The sequence below is a fragment of the Microcaecilia unicolor genome, chromosome 13 (assembly GCF_901765095.1).
Source record: "Microcaecilia unicolor chromosome 13, aMicUni1.1, whole genome shotgun sequence".
Lineage (NCBI taxonomy): Eukaryota > Metazoa > Chordata > Amphibia > Gymnophiona > Siphonopidae > Microcaecilia > Microcaecilia unicolor.
Window position 1 is genome coordinate 31051193 of NC_044043.1, and position 17552 is coordinate 31068744.

The 17552-nt window shown below is 41.8% G+C and overlaps 1 protein-coding gene across 2 annotated transcripts in view; it reads right to left on the reverse strand.

Annotated features, from left to right (window-relative positions):
• Positions 1-13045: 13045 nt before the first annotated feature.
• The window catches only part of PSPH (phosphoserine phosphatase), a 30117-nt gene continuing 25610 nt past the window's right edge, over positions 13046-17552 (reverse strand). For both annotated transcript variants that reach the window (XM_030185744.1, XM_030185745.1), the window contains exon 7: positions 13046-13189. In XM_030185744.1, the coding sequence (XP_030041604.1) occupies positions 13046-13189 (144 nt within the window). The remainder of the gene's footprint in view (positions 13190-17552) is intronic.

Here is a 17552-nt window from a genome sequence, read left to right on the forward strand (position 1 = left end):
GGACGCCCATCTCCTGATTTCTGTCGAAAGATGGGCACCCTTCTCTTTCGAAAATAAGCCTTCAAGTCATCTGTGCAGGAGAAAAAGAAAGCAAACCAAGGAGAAGGAGATAAAGAGAGAAGGAAAAGGAGGGGAGGGGAGGAAAGGGATGCAAAGGAAAAAGGGAGAGGAAGATGTAAGAGGGAAGGAAAGGAAGATAAAACAAGGGGGGAAAAGAAACAAGGAAAAGGGAAGAAGGGAAGGAGGGAGAAGGAGGGGAAAAAGCAAAAGGTATAGGGGAGGGAAAATGAGAAGAAAGGAATAAGGAGGAGGGAAACAAAGGAAGAAACAGGGAGAAGGATTGGGCCTTTTTCATTTGCCTATTATCTCTCTGAGACTCTTTCCTCTCCAGCAGTTGTGACTGATGCCTCTATATAAACCACAGTTCATCAAACTGTGCATTTTAGAAATGATAAAAAAGATGCACACAATCATCATTGGGCCGAGTAAGATTATGACCCTTATTTTAGAAGGATCTCCAGATGTAAATAGATGATTTTAGAAGTATAGATTGTCATACTCATACATATGATTTTAAAAAGCTGGATTTTATACGTGGTGATCTATACACCATCTAGATTTTAACTATATTTAGCAGGTTAAGCCCTAACGATAGTACTACGAGATTATAAGTAGAGGTCAGAGTAACAAAATTGAGGGGAGGGGGGGGGGGGGGGTAGAGGCTGGGAAGGTTTGCCAAGGTCCTGAAGAGGGGCTTGATTCCAGGGGTATCAGGTGAGATCTCATGTGGGATCGGGAATCAGGTACACGGGGCCTGAAGGTGGCTGCCTTGTGTCTTTTTAGGGGAGAGGGGTTGGCTGGCTGTCATAATGTTGGAGGAAGCAGAGAGTGAGGCTCAGTGCTAGGGAAGAATGATGGTGGGGGATGGGGAGGTAGGGAGCATGGATGATGGTCAGGAGCGGCAATGTTCAAAAAAACTGCCCCAACACACATCTGGGGAAAAGCTGCATTCTTTTATCCCCAATATGCAGCTTGTTAAAATTGCTGCTCCTGCTGGACATCGAGGGACTTAAACATAGAGTCTTTGCATATCCTTATATGTAAACAATAATTCAAAGGAGTCTCTTGTTTTCACTCCAGAAACTCAACATATGGAAACAAGGACCTCAATCTAATGACGAATTAGAGTGGCAGATTCTATAGAAATTATTAATGAACAAAGGAAGCCGTTCATGAAAAAAGAGATGACAGTTATCATGAGAGTCCTGCAATTATACCAGGTCAGAGAAATAAACAAAAGAAAGATCAAGAACAAATTCTATTTACTGAATCTAAAGAAATAACCTGTGACCTGCATGAAAGCATTCCTCAACAGAGAGTTAGTCTGGATGATGATCAAAAACATGAGTTTATTATGACCCCTTACCAAGAAGACACTTATAGTCAAGAGAAAAGGAACTACAAAGCAGATATGACTTACATTCAGGAACAGGAGAGCCATTATCTCCAAATAATAAATTTGGATGACCATGAAACAGTTGATGTTATCACAGAAAAAAAAGATGTCAATTTCCATGAGATTTATCCTATTATACCAGATGACAAAAATGACCTAAAAGAAGATGAAGAACAAATTCTAATTACTGAATCTAACAAAATAACTTATGAGCTGCAGGAAATCATTCCTGAAAAAGGAGTTACTTTGGACAATGACCAAATATTTGTTATCAGTGAAGAACATAAGTTTATTATGCCCTCTCATCAGGAAGATGTCAATGCTCAGGAGAAATGTAATTACAAAGATGATATTTTTCACAATCAGAATGAGGAGAGCTGTTATCTCACAGAAGCAACTTTGGCTGACCATGAAAGGGTTGATGTCACAGAAAAGGCAGATTTCAGTTATCATGAGAATATACCTCTTAAAATATTGGAAAAGCCGGCTGAGGTAACACTTAGTTCTTTGTGGGATTTAATATCTCAGTTTATGCTGTACACAACTCAAAAATCAAACCTTATATCAGAGAAAGTCTCTCAAGTTGAACAAAGATTGTTGAATTCAGAAATGGATATAAAATCTTTAAATGAGAAAAGAGAAACTATGGAGAAAAAAATTACAGAAATGGATAATCTGCAATTAGCGATGTTAAAAGATATTACCATGAGCTCTCATCATGAAAATGCCTATACTCAACTGAAATCTAACTACAAAGATGATGTGAATTTCATTCAGAAAGAGGAGAGTATTTATCTCAAAGAAATAACTTTGGATGACCATAAAAGAGTTGATGTTGTCACAGAAAAGACACATGCCAGTTATCACGATATTCCTGCAATTACATCAGGTCTAAAGAAGGACCAAGAAAAAGATCAACAAGAAATTCTCATTCCTAAATCTAAAGAAATGATTCATGAACAGAGAGTTACTATGGACGATGACCGAATATTTACTGTTGGTCCAGAACATAAGTTCATTGTGACTTCTCCCCAGGAAGACACCTTTGCTCAAGCGAAACGGAACTATAAAGATGATATGACTTACATTCAGATAGGGGAAAGTTATTATCTCAAGCAATTAACTTTGGATGACCATGAAGGAGTAGATGTTAAAACAAAAAAGACAGATGTCAATTATCATGAAACCCCTGCAATTACGCCATGTCATAAAAATGACCTAAACAAAGACCAAGAACATAAGTTGAGTACCACCTCTCACAAGGGGGATACCTATTCTCAAGAGAAATTGAAAAACAAAGATGATATCACAATCATTCAGAAACCAGAGAGCTCTTATCTCAAAGAACTATGTTTGGATAACTATGATAGAGTTGATGTTTTCACAGAAAAGACAGATGTCATTTATGATGAGACACCTGCAATTATACCCTGTGGGAGTAATGACATGAAAAAAGATCCAGAACAAGTTCCAATTACTGAATCTAAAGAAATAATCCAACAGCAACAAGAAATCATTCCAGAACAGAGGATTACTTGGCACGATGACCACATATTTACTATAAGTGACCAACATAAGTTTATCATGACCTCTCACCATGAAGATGGCTATGCTCCAGAGATATATAACAACAAAGAAGATATGTCTTTCATTCAGAAAGAGGAGAGTTGTTATGCCAAAGAAGTATCTTTAGATGACCATGAAAGTATTTATATTATCAAAGAAAAGATAGATGTCAATTGTGATGAGATTCCTTCAATTATACCAGGTCAGAAAAATGACCTAAAAGGAGATGAAGAACAAATCCTAAATACTCAATCTAAAGAAGTAACCTATGATCTCAAACAAATCATTCCTGAACATAGAGCTACATTGAACCATGATCAAGTATTTGCTGTTGGCCAAGAACATAAATTGAGTACCATCTCTCACAAGGGAAATGACTATAGTCAAAAGAAATTGAATTATAAAAATCATGGGCAGACTGGATGGGTCATATGGCCTTTATTTGCCATCATGTTTCTATGTTTTTATATATTTTATGTTCAGAAACCAGAGAGCTGTTATCTCAAAGAATTAATTTTGTGGGACTATGAAAGAGTTGATGTTTTCACAGAAAAGACAGATATCATATATGATGAAGTACCTGCAATTATACCCAGTCAGATTAATGTCATGAATAAAGTTCCAGAACCAATTCAGATTACTGAATCCAAAGAAATAATCCATCAGCAAAAAGAAATCATTCCTCAACAGAGGATTTTTTTGGACGATGACCAAATATGTACTATTGGTGAACAACATAAGTTTATCATGATCTCTCACCATGAAGATGGCTATGCTCCAGAGATATGTAACAACAAAGAAAATGTGTCTTTCATTCAGAAAAAGGAGAGCTCTTATGCCAAAAAAGTAACTTTGGATGACCATGAAAATATTCATATGATCACGGAAGATGTTGATGTCAATTTTGATGAGATTCTTTCAATTATACCAAGTCAGAGAAATGACCTAAAAGGAGATGAAGAACAAATCCTAAATACCCAATCTAAAGAAATAACCTATGATCTCAAACAAATCATTCCTGTACATAGAGCTACTTTGAACTATGATCAAGTATTTCCTGTTCACCAAGAAAGTAAGTTGAGTACCATCTCTCACAAGGGAGATGACTATAGTCTAGAGAAATTGAATTATAAAGATGATACGTTTTATGGTTTGAAACTGGAGAGTTGTTATCTCAAAGTATTAATTTTGAGGGACTATGAAAGTGTTGATATTTTCACAGAAAAGACAGATATCATTTATGATGAGGTACCTGCAATTATACCCAGTCATATTAATGAAATGAAAAGAGTTCCAGAACAAATTCAAATGACTGAATCTAAAGAAATAATCTATCAGCATCAAGAAATCATTCTAGAACATTGGATTTCTTTGGACGATGACCAAATATCTACTATTGTTGAACAACATAAATTTATCATGACATTTCACCATGAAAATGGCTATGTTCTTGAGATATATAACAAGAAAGAGGATATGTCTTTCATTCACAAAGAGGAGAGTTGGTATGCCAAAGAAGTATCTTTGGATGACCATGAAAATATTTATATTATCAAAGAAAAGATAGATGTCAATTGTGATGAGATTCCTTCAATTATACCAAGTCAGAAAAAAGACCTAAAAGGATATGAAGAACAAATCCTAAATACTCAAACTAAAGAAATAACCTATGATCTCAAACTAATCATTCCTGAACATAGAGCTACTTTGAACCATGCTCAAGTATTTGCTGTTGGCCTAGAACATAAGTTGAATACCATCTCTCACAAGGGAGATGACTATAGTAAAGAGAAATTGAATTATAAAGATATGTCTTACGTTCTGAAACCGGAGAGTTGTTATCTTAAAGTATTAATTTTGAGGGACTATGAAAGATTTGATATTTTCACAGAAAAGACAGATGTCATTTATAATGAGGTACCTGCAATTATACCCAGTCATATTAATGATATGAAAAAAGTTCCAGAACAAATTCAAATTACGGAATCTAAAGAAATAATCCATCAGCAACAAGAAATCATTCCAGAACATTGGATTTCTTTGGACGATGACCAAATATATACTATTGGTGAACAACATAAATTTATCATGACCTTTCACCATGAAAATGGCTATGTTCTAGAGATACATAACAAGAAAGAAGATATGTCTTTCATTCAGAAAGAGGAGAGTTGGTATGCCAAAAAAGTAACTTTGCATGACCATGAAAATATTGAAATTATCATACAAAAGATAGATGTCAATAGTGATGAGATTCCTACAATTATACCAGGTAAGAAAAATGAACTAAAAGGAGATGAAGAACAAATCCTAAATACTCAATCTAAAGAAATAACCTATGATCTCAAACAAATCGTTCCTGAATATAGAGCTACATTAAACCATGATCAAGCATTTGCTGTTGGCCAAGAAAATAAGTTGAGTACCATCTCTCACAAGGGAGATGACTATAGTCAAGAGAATTTGAATTATAAAGATGCTATGTCTTATGTTCAGAAACCGGAGAGCTGTTATCTCAAAGTATTAATTTTGAGGGACTATGAAAGAGTTGATATTTTCACAGAAAAGACAGATGTCATTTACGTTGAGGTACCAGCAATTATACCCAGTCAGATTACTGACATGAAAAGAGTTCCAGAACAAATTCAAATTACTGAATCTAAAGAAATAATCCATCAGCAACAAGAAATCATTCCTGAACAGAGGATTTGTTTGGACGATGACCAAATATATACTATTGGTGAGCAACAAAAATTTATCATGACCTCTCACCATGAAAATGGCTATGTTATAGAGATATATAACAAAGAAGATATGTGTTTCATTCAGAAAGTGGAGAGTTATTATGCCAAAGAAGTATGGCTTTTAAAATAATGCTAAAATTTATTATAGTAAATAATTAATTGGTTACAATAAAAATTCTTTTATCCCAGTATTACAGAAAATTGAATTCTTGTTTATATCAGTCCAAATTTCAGTATAAGGATAATAAAATCAATCTTTCTCTCTCTCTCTCTCTCTCTCTCTCTCTGTTTTCCCTTCAGAAGCTGTCAGACTACTGAAGCTTAGTTATGTTCAATCATTTAATGCCTTATATTTTCTCTCTTACTTATCTGGTATTCTTCAACTCTGACCTCTAAGGGCACTTCACATAATTCTTTTTCTTTGGTATTTTTCTCAAATATTAATCATTTGCTCTTTGTAATGAATATCTATAACTCTTTGTGGTCCTTCACTGAAAATGTCTCTGTGCTATGTTTAAAGCATGTTTGACCCAAACAAACAGACACTTTTTAAAGTTTATAGCCCATTACGAGGGTTAAGCAAGCCTGTCTATAGTCTGTGAGAAAACCAAGACACAAGCTAGCTAATTGCCCTACTAAATAAGAAAAAAGAATGTTATACAAAGCTGACTGATCTGAAAAACCAAACAGCTCTATACATCTCCCTCTTTATGGTCCCTAGAAACGATAAGTGAAAACGGACCATAACTCAGTGAGGTTCTTCTCGAATGGCTTCCTATTCAGAATTGGCATGCAAAGCAACAAAGGGTAAAAGTTTATTTTACATCAGTGGTTTAGAAGGTGACATAGAGGGAGCGTGGAGCACCATAACTTTACTAACTGATAACATGCTGCTCTTAAAAAAGATTATAAGGCAAGAAGCAAAACAACAAAAACATACAGCAATAAGGCAAAAACCCAAGAGAGAGTAACAATGTTTTAAATCCAAATCCAAGAGAAGCCCACCAAGAGGAAAGCGTTTTCATAAAATTGGAAACAAAAGCATCTCCTGTAACAGCATATTTTAAATGCTGTGCTAATTTATACAGATCTTGTAATTTCTGTTCTATAAGCAGACTATTATTAGTTAAAAATAAAACAGCACATAGCTTATGAGAACAGAAGCATTATCAAACATGAAACAATCGGTTCCTTTAGTAATGTTAAAGCTGATTGTGCTAACTGAATAAAGGAATTAACATATGAGTTTACATCTAGTAAGCAGAAAGGACTTAGGGTCAGAAGGAGAGAAACAAAGAAAGAAATCATTATAACTCAAAATGTAACTTAATTAAAAATTATACAAATGAGTAATATTCTTTCAAATCAAACCAACAGTTTAAATGCTGGATTAGAATTTAACAGTTCATCCAGTAAATGGAGCAGGTCTTAAATCACACAAATGAGTCCAACTAAAGTCTCCTTCCAGCAATGCAGCTGTAGGTGGCACTGTTTGGATACTATAAGGTCCCGTATAGATTGGGTCTTGCCACATTTTATGGGTGAAATTCTTCTTATAAACCAGCTGGTCAGGTTGATATTTGTAAATTTGCAGTCAGGGTTTCACTTGGGAGATAACATCAAGCTTCTGAAAGGTGTCAACTTAGAGTAAATAAGGGTGCTTTGAATGAAAACAAACAGAGCAGACCAATGAGGACTTCATAGTTGTTTATAGGCATAAGGTCATAAAGGTCACGTTTCCAACAAGTGAAACAATCTACTGAATGTCGGCCCAGTTCCTTATCAAAATGCCATTAGCTCAATGCTGTTCTCAGGTTTTATACTTTATGCAATTCTAGTTATAGTTAATTTAGAATAAAGTCAATTGCTATTCTCTTTAGCCTTTCCTCATACGAGAGGAGTTCCATCCCCTTAATCATTTTGGCCTCTCTTCTTTGAACCTTTTCTAATTCTGCTGTATCTTTTTTTAGATACCGCGATTACTGTATATGCATTACAGCAGTCTGTTATGTTGTGTCAGATTGTGTTTTGTGGCTAAAGATTCACAATCATGTACCCTTACATGGTATTAAAACAGGGTTCTCAACCCAGCCCTTGGGACACAACCAGCCAGTCAGATTATCAGGATACCCACAATGAATATGCGTCACATAAAATTGCATGCACTGCTTCCATTGTATACAAATCTATCTCATGCATATTCATTGTGGATATCCTGAAAACCTGACTGACTGGGTGGGTCCCAAGGACTGGATGGAGATCCCCCGTATTAAAACAATAGCATAAAACATTCATGTTGGCCTACCTGTGTACATTCATTTGGGTTTCTACCAGGTACTTCTGACCCAACTTGGCCACTGTTTGGAAAACAGGATACTGGGCTAGATGGACCACTGGTCTGACCCAGTATGGCTACTCTTATGTTCTTATGTACATTCTTTAAATGTAGCTGTGTGCATGTAGTTTTCAGCACACCACCAGAATGCTTTGATTCTATATGGCTTTAAGCACATTTTCAGAAAGTACTTGTGTTTAACCGCTGAATATCCTCGGTTAGCGGTTAACTGGTTATATTGCGTGATATAACCAGCTATCCGCACATTTTTTTTAATGGTTTGAGTGGCAATATTTGGCCACGACAAACCCTGTAATATCTTTCTCCATTTTGATAACTGGCTAACTCTAACTTAGTCAGTTACCTTCCAACCAGCCATAAATAAACTGGATATTCAATGCCAGTCACCGGAATCGGCCCGGCATTGAAAATCTGGGCTTAGCGCAGATCGTGGGAGTTATTATCCAGTCTAACTACCGCAGTCTGAATATTGGCCCCAATGTGGTTAGTGCTGTGGCAGATCCCAGACAGCGCTTAGAGAGCTACTGCCGAATGTTTAGAAGCTGTAGCTGGATAGCTAGCAGTGAACTTAGGACGGCAAAAGGATACCAGGTAGCAGTGCTGATAATCGATGGAGCCTGGGTAACTCCTGGCAGGCTGCCTAATTGCCTAGACATTCAGGGGCCCTTTAACTAAGGTATGCTGAAAAATGGGCTGTCATAGTGTAAGTGCGTATTTTGGGTGCGCGCAGATGCATTTTTCAGAGCGCCTGTAAAAAGGCCCTTTTAAAATTTCTGCCAAAAATGGACGTGTGGCAAAATAAAAATTGGTGCACGTCCATTTTGGGTCTGAGACCTTACTGCCAGCCACTGACTTATCAGTAAGGTCTCACACAGTAACTGTGCGATAATCTTGTATGCATATAGAATGACGATTACCACCCGGTTTCTGCTGCGAGCCAGAAAATAAAAAGCATTTTCTGGGTTGCATAGCGAATGCGCGACAAAAATGAAATTACCACAAGGGCCACGTGGTAGCTGGGTGGGAACTCAAAATTGACACGCGTTGGAAACACGCAGGTGCCTGCGCAGCTTAGTAAAAGGACCCCTCAGTGCAGTATCCAGATAGACGCCAGCACTTATATCCAGACACAATTCGACCAGGGGTGGCCAATATTAACGAAGCACTGGCCACTGCCAGTCGAACATTGCCCCGATCATTTTTCCTGCCTTTTTGTCACCTAAAGAATTCTGTTTCCCTCTCCTGCTTCTGTCTTATGCCTTCCGCTGACTTTTTCCCATTTTACATTTCATCTGATTTTTTTTATGTCTGTTCTCCATTCCCCTCCAACCTTCTCAGGCACTTCTCACCTCACTCCTTTCTCCCCTCTATCACCACCTCTTCACTGATCACGCCATAAATAAAGTAACACATTATGGCTTTCCTCTCCATCTTTCTGTGGGATATTTATTTATTTATTGAGATTTACTCTAAGCAGTGTTCAGCAGGTACAGTTTAACATAGAACTTAGGGTCCTTTTTACTAAGCTGCGGAAGGGTCTACGTGCCAAAATGGAGTTACCGCAGGGCTCTTGCAGTAATTTCATTTATGCTGCGTGTCCGATATGCACAGTTAAAAATAATTTTTATTTTCGGCCGTGCGTATCGGACGCTTGCCAAGTTGCATTTGGCACACATTGGTCATTACTGCCCAGTTACTGCATGCGACATTACCACTAGGTCAATGGCTGACGGTAAGGTCACAGACCCAAAATGAACATGCAGCAATTTTGATTTTGCCACATGTCCATTTTCGGCAAAAATTTTAAAAAGGCATTTTTTACAGGTGCGCTGAAAAATGATTCTGCAAGAGCCCAAAATCCGTGCCTACACTACCGCAAGCCATTTTTCAGTGCACCTTAGTAAAAGGACCCCTTACAATATTGTTAACAGCATAACAATAGTAAAAGGCATTTTTTCCCCTCTGAAGGGACACCACCTTGTAGTGCTGGAGAGGCTTCTGTGTTTCAATGACTCAGAGGGCTATGCTGAAGGGTTACAAATATCAGACAGGCCTCTGAGGAGAAACCAGACAAAGAGTGTCCCAAACTAGGGAGAGTGGAAAGATGGCGACCTGAAGCTTGTATGGTCAACGGCCCAGTTGTCCTCTGAAGTTCTATCTTTGTTTACTTGAAATTTCCTCTCTTCATTTGCAGTTACCTTAACTGAGAGGAAGGGGACAATGGGGGGGGGGGGGGGGGGTCAGCCGCAGATGGCCAGCGTTTTGTCCCCTGTGCAGCAAGTGCGGGATCGCTATGCAACGAGCTGCCCACAGATGACTGGGTTGGTGAGTCCTTTGATTAGCGCTGGTGAAGGAGCGTCGATGCTCTTGGACCTGGAAACAACTTCATCACTCCTGAATCATTTAACCACCATGTCCAAAGGAGTGGAGGAGTGAGTTAGGAGTGTATGCTGAAACGGAAGTCGTTTACAGCTGAACTCGTGTCGGCTGTGCCACTCCTAAACCCGCAAGAGCTATCAGCTTGGAGTTTTTGGCTCCCGTGGAGGTTACATTGAATATCATCTGGAAGGCGCTCCAGGACCTAACAGTGGTAGTAAATAATTTTGTTTCAGATATAATCTTATTAGTGAGCCACATGGATAATCTAATCAAATCCTTTGAGAATGAAAAATTGATACAGCAAATGAAGTTCTACAGGAGTAGGAAAAGGTTAAGATTTTGAAAATGATAATAGACCAGAAAAATTTGAACAAAATGAATATTATTACAGATGATTAATATCGGTGACTGGGAAGGTAAGTGTCAAGCCCCTTACCTGTGCCGCCCTGCCCGCGGTGATGCCTCGCTCCACGGGCAGGGGAGAGCGGGGTATCGCGGGCTACAGGCGGCATGTTCGGAGAGGCTGGTCTGCCTGCTGGACGGGGCCGGTTCGCCGCTTTAGCGCGGTGGCGGCTGGAGAGCGCCGGTGCTGCCAAGATGGCCGGCGCTCGCAAGCTGAAGAGTCGCTTCCGGGCGCGGGGCCCGGGAGCATGGAGAACGCCCCCTCTGGGTCCGGATTGGCTGGTCGCGGCTGGACTCCGCCCTCTCTCGGTGACCAGCCTATCCGGAGCCCTGGGGTTCGGGTGGAGGCTCCACCTCCCGGACAGCTGATGGTAGTTTCCTGATGGAGGGGGCTATTTAAGGAGAACGCTGGCTGAACTCGTTGCTTCGGCTTCTGCTTATGTGGTTTCCTGAGTTCTGTATGTTTGGATTTCCTGCTTTGAACCTTGGATTGTACCTGGACTTTGCTTTTGTCTTCTGCCTGCCCTGAACCTTGGATTGTACCTGGACTTTGCATTTGCCTTCCGCCTGTCCTGAATCTGGGATTGTACCTGGACTTTGCTTTTGCCTTCCGCCTGCTCAGAACCTTGGATTGTACCTGGACTTTGCATTTGCCTTCCGCCTGCCCTGAACCTTGGATTGTACCTGGACTTTGCATTTGCCTTTCGCCTGCCCTGAATCTGGGATTGTACCTGGACTTTGCTTTTGCCTTCCGCCTGCCCAGAACCTTGGATTGTACCTGGACTTTGCATTTGCCTTCCGCCTGCCCTGAACCTTGGATTGGACCTGGACTTTGAGTTTTCCGGCTGCGTCCCTTTGGTGGGACCAGGACCTGGTCTTTGGTCATCTGTCTGCTTGCTATTTGGGGTTCGCTCTGCTCATCTTTGATATCTCCTATCCTGACTCTTCAGGTAAGATCAGAACTGTCTGGCTGCCAGACGTTGTTTGGCACAGGGGCTCACGTATCGGGGTCCAGGCCTGACAGTAAGGTACCGGGTAGATTAATTTTATTAATCACAATTAATTTATTTTTAATTTTGTGAAGCCTTACTTTGAAGATTTTTTTTCTCTTCTTTTACAAATCCACTTCGAAGGGTCTTTCTTTCTATTTATTTAGAGTATTTAAAAGCTTTTACTGGCTTTGTGGTATATTAAAATGTTAATAAACTTGTCATAATATTTAAATTAGTCTCTAAGGTTCTACAGACTCTGATGTTTTAGATATCCACAATTAATATGCATGAGATAGATTTGCATAGCAAGGAGGCAATATATGCAAATCAATCTCATGAATATTAACTGTGGATAATCTGAAAACCAGACTGGCTGGGGTTCCCCCGGGACAGGTTTTAGGAACCCCTGCTCTACTGGAAGTTTTACCCTCCTCCCTGAGGAATGTCCTGAAGAGACCTATAATGAGAGAGATAATGGAAACTTCCAGAGGGGTAGCCGTGTTAGTCTATAGCAGTAGGAATGTCACAGAGGAAGGTGGCACCTTATAGACCAGGGCTTCTTCAAGCTGTCCTGAGGAGCCTATAGCTTTCCAAGATATTCACTATGACTTTGCATGAAATTGATTTGCATATGTTGAAAATTGATCTCATGCATATTCACTATGGATATTCTAAAAACCCCATGGAATGCCCAGGTTTGGAAAGTCCCATTACAGACTAACTAGTTTATTTAAAGACATCAGTTTTTGAGGACAAAAATCCACTTTGTTAGATACATGAGACATTTAGAGGCATATTTTCAAAGCACTTTGGGAGGCTAAGTTCCATAGGTTTCTATGGAACTTTGGGAGGCTAAGTGCTTTGAAAATGAGCCTCTTAGGCTCCTATATCTGCAGCGTCCCAGCCAGTCATTGTTGACATTACAAACTTCTCACAAAAGCACGGGATAAATTCAGATCCTTTATTTACAGGGAATCACAGTCAGAGGTGGGCAAGATCCTCAAACCCACCGAAGTAAAAACGAGGGTACTTTATTACCTTTACACTGCCCACATCAAACAGTCTAAATTAAATCACTGCACAGCACAATTTTTTGTAAGTATAAAATATATTTATTTTCTATATATATATATATATTTCAAGGTAAGTGTTAAAAATATATATTATTTTGTATCATTTTATAGTTATCGTGATCCAGTTCCCTAAGAAGCTCGTCAAAGTCCGTGATGTACCACGTGGCTTTTTCCCTCACTTGCTGTCTTACTGCATTTCCTCCAAAACCAATAAACCCATCCTAGAAGAAACAAAAGAGAGAAGTTAAAATAAAGAAGAAGAAGATGGGCAGAAACTCAGGGGCCGATGCAGAAAGATTGATCATGGCGTCTAACACAAACATAATGCCTGATTTTTGCTCGCTGATGCAGTCAGCAAATTATATGTAAATTAGATCCATGCAGAACTTGCCTCCTAATCAGGGACCACGTACCAGACACGTGCACAAGGCAGTGGCGTAGCCACAGGGGGCCTGGGCCCCCCAAATTGGATCTGGAGCCTCTGGTTTGGCTGGCGAGATTCCTCAACCCCTGCCAGCTCAAGCCTCTCTCCAGCATTCGCGCATGTCAGTTTCACTAAAACCGAGAATGCACGCGACCTGAGGGGAGGCAGGGCAGGCAACACACAGAGAACAGCGTTGGAAAAAAGCTTCAGCTGGCAGGGGTTGGGGACCCCCTGCCAGCCAAGGTATGTGGGGCCGTGGTTGTGGCAGGGAGGCAGGGCAAACTGTGCCCCCCCCCACACACTTTGGGCTTCAGATCCCCCAAATGTTGAGTCTGGCTCAGTGGCGTTCCTAGGGGGGCTGACACCCGGGGCAGATCGCCGATGCGCCCCGCCCCCCCCCGGTGCAGCGCCCCCCCCCCGGAACAGCGCGACGCCCCCCCCCCCCCCCCCCACCGGCGAAAAACCCACCGATCCCCCGGCGAAATAACCCCCCCCCCCTGTTCCGGGCAAAGGGAGCATGAAAACGAAGAGCCGACAGGCGCGCGGCACCCCCCCCCCCCCAGCTGCTTGCACCCTGGGTGGACCGCCCCCACCGCCCCCCCCCCGTGGTACACCACTGGTCTGGCGACACCCCTGGCACAAGGTTCTGCACTAAGAGCAGCTAAAGCTATGCAAATGTCCAAGCAAAAAAAAAAAGGTATATGTACTGGAGTGTTATTCTGAAAATATCGCAAACAAAAATCCCACCAGTCTCTGGTAAAAAAATGTCAATTGTTCTCTACTGGAACCAGGACAACTGCTACCTAGACTAATAGCTCTTAATTATTTTTTTGAACGAGTACCCTCAGAATTTTTCACAATCTTCGGCAATTAGTAGTAACTTGCCCGGTGGTATAGCACTTCATTCATAAGGCTACTCTTACTTTTTAACACCATGTTACTTGCTATTAGTATCTTTTTTTGTGATACATTTACAACACCTGCACCAGCTGTGGTCATTAACCAATACTTTAAAATAGCACAGTCATTCAGAGAAACTGGACTTATCGTTGTGTCAGCGTCCTCAGTGACTCCATGCTCCAATGTGTCAAAGAGCAGAAATGAATATCTGACCGCCTTCCCTTGGAAGCGCCCGGTGCCGAGGGTTTCATCCTTCTTTCCTCAGGGACTTTGGTTAAAGTTGCCATCTATGCTGTTATCTCTCGTTAAGCTGCTGGACCAGCTTTAACCCGAGTCCCTGAGGAAAGAAGGTTGAAACCCGCGTTGGAAGCGTTGGGTGCTTCCAGGGGAAGGCGGTCAGATATTCATTTCTGCTCTTTGCAGGGCTGCCAAGAGACTGGGCCAGGCCCGGGGCAAGGCTGCCCCGGGGGCCCCTCCCTCGCCGCCCCGCCCCCCCGAGGTCGCCGCCGCCGCTCCCCCCTCCACCCCCGAGGTCGCCACCGCTCCCCCCCCCCCCGGAGGTCGCTGCCGCCGCTCCCCCCTCCGTCCACCACCGGGCCGGGCCCCCTGCATTGAAATCGCAGTCTCACCTCCTTGAAAGCAGCGCTGCAGGCAGCAGAACGCCTCCCTTCAGCCCTCCTTCCCTCCTTGTGTCCCGCCCTTGCGGAAGTTATGTCAGACGAGGGCGGGACACAGGGAGGGAAGGAGGATCGAAGGGAGGTGTTCTGCTGCCTTCAGCGCTGCTTTCATGGAGGTGAGACTGCGATTTCAATGCAGGGGGCAGACGGTCGACGACGGAGGGCGGGTGGGACTGTGGTGCCGGACCCGGGGAATTTTGTCCCCCCTGCCCCCCCCCCCCCCTCTTGTCGGCTATGGCTCTTTGACACATTGGAGCATGGAGTCAGTGAGGACGCTGACACAACGATAAGTCCAGTTTTTCTGAATGACTGTGCTATTTTAAAGTATTGGTTAATGACCACAGCTGGTGCAGGTGTTGTAAATGTATCACAAAAAAAGATACTAATAGCAGGTAACACGGTGTTAAAAAGTAAGAGTAGCCCTATGAATGAAGTGCTATACCACTGGGCAACAGTTACTACTAATTGCCGAAGATTGTGGAAATTTCTGAGCGTACTATTAGTCAGTGGCGTACCAAGGGGGGGCCGCTGGGGGCGGTCCGCCCCGGGTGCACGCCGCTAGGGGGTGCCGCAGCGCGCGCCTGCTCCTCCGCTTTCGCTAAACTTCGTTCGTTCGCTGCAGCCCTCTCTGCCCTGGAACAGGTTACTTCCTGTTCTGGGGCAGAGGGAGCTGCAGCGAACGAACGAAGTTTAGCAAACGTGGAGGAGCAGGCGCGCGCCGCAGCACCCCCCCCCCCACAGCGGTGTGCACCCGGGGGGGGTGTCATTTTGCCGGGGGGGGGAAGGTGTCTTCTAGCGGGGGGCGCGCTGCACCCGGGGGGGGGCGCATCGGCGCTCCGCCCCAGGTGCCATCCAGGCCAGGAACGCCACTGCTATTAGTCTAGGTAGCAGTTGTCCTGGTTCCAGTAGAGAATAATTCTGAAAATATCGGAATAACAAACATTTCTCTTTTAAAAAAGGTTTGGATGGCTTCCTAAAGGAAAAATCCACAGACCATTATTAAAATGGACTTGGGGAAAATCCACTGCTTATTTCTAGGACAAGCAGCATAAAATGTATTGCACTGTTTTGGGATCTTGTCAAGTACTTGTGACCTGGATTGGCCACTGTTGGAAACAGGATGCTGGGCTTGATGAACCTTCGGTCTGTCCCAGTATAGCAGTACTTATATACTTATGTATTTATTTATGCAAAGTTTCAGTAATACATCAATTCAGTATAATCCATGACAAGAAATTAAGCAAACAAATTCTTCCAAAAAGAAATTAAAGACATAAGATCTGAAATAAGAAACAAAAAGAAAGGAAATATACATTACCCTCCCCCCATGAATCAGCCTACACTTGTAACAAAAGCAAAAACCCCCGGGGGCTGCACTTCAGACTATTATTTATTTATTTATTTTTTACATTTTTATCGCACCTTTTCCCACTTATTAGTAGGCTCAAAGTGGCTTACATAGTTCCTGAGACGTGGTTACAGACTCCGGTGTGAACAAATACAGTATAGGGGTACTATCGGTAAATAGGTTGGGGTGATTCAGACAAAATGTTTGGGTGTGATCATGCCTCAGGGTTGAAAACTGTCCGTTTCCTGATTAAAATGCCATATTTCATTATTCGGTGTTTATGTCAGATACTGGGGGGTATGCCTTCTTGAACAGGTGAGTTTTTAGGTTTTATCGGATCCCTAGCTTCAAGAAATTCCAAAAGTTTGGGTCAAAAAACAAAGAAGACTTATTCTGAAACAAAACCACATATTATCACAAACATTTCTGTAAATAAAATCCTTGTGATGGTGGTACTTCGGGGCATAACGCTATAGCACATAGATACAGCTCTTGTCTGCTCAGACATGTGTGCAGAACTGTCACCTCCCCTGCTTGCAGGAAAAAGGACAGGCATTAAATCCTCACAGACACTACTGCCGGTCCCAGCTCGTCTCTTGGTGGCCCTGGAGCATTTCCTAAGGATGGTCCTTCAAATCTGAAGACTAGGTGGAACGCCCATCATGCCCATGCTCTGCCCACTGGTACAGCCCATTTGCTACCATGCACCATCCCCCTAATTCCGTAAAGCAAATATATATCTCAGAATTGTTATATAATGTTGTTAAAGGACTTTGGTATACAAATATAACCCAACCTAATTTGAACAACATGAAGCCAGGACAAAGTTGCCAAAAATCAGATTCATAGTTCTACAATCAAGTTTTGAAAGCTTGACTTCAATTCATCCTCCATAATTGACAATTTGCTTTAAAGTATCTTAGACTGTCCCCAAAATGACTGTATATTCTAATTAGATTGTAAGCTCTGTCGAGCAGGGACTGTCTCTTCATGTTCAAGTGTACAGCACTGCATACGTCTAGTAGCGCTATAGAAATGATAAGTAGTAGTAGTAGTCTTGGGATTCTGGAATCTTGCTACTCTTTGGGATTCCGGAATCTTGCTACTCTTTGTCATTATCCCTTATTTGTCCTGTTTGTCTGTCCTAACTAGATTGTAAGCTCTGTCGAGCAGGGACTGTCTCTTCATGTTCAAGTGTACAGCGCTGCATACGTCTAGTAGTGCTATAGAAATGA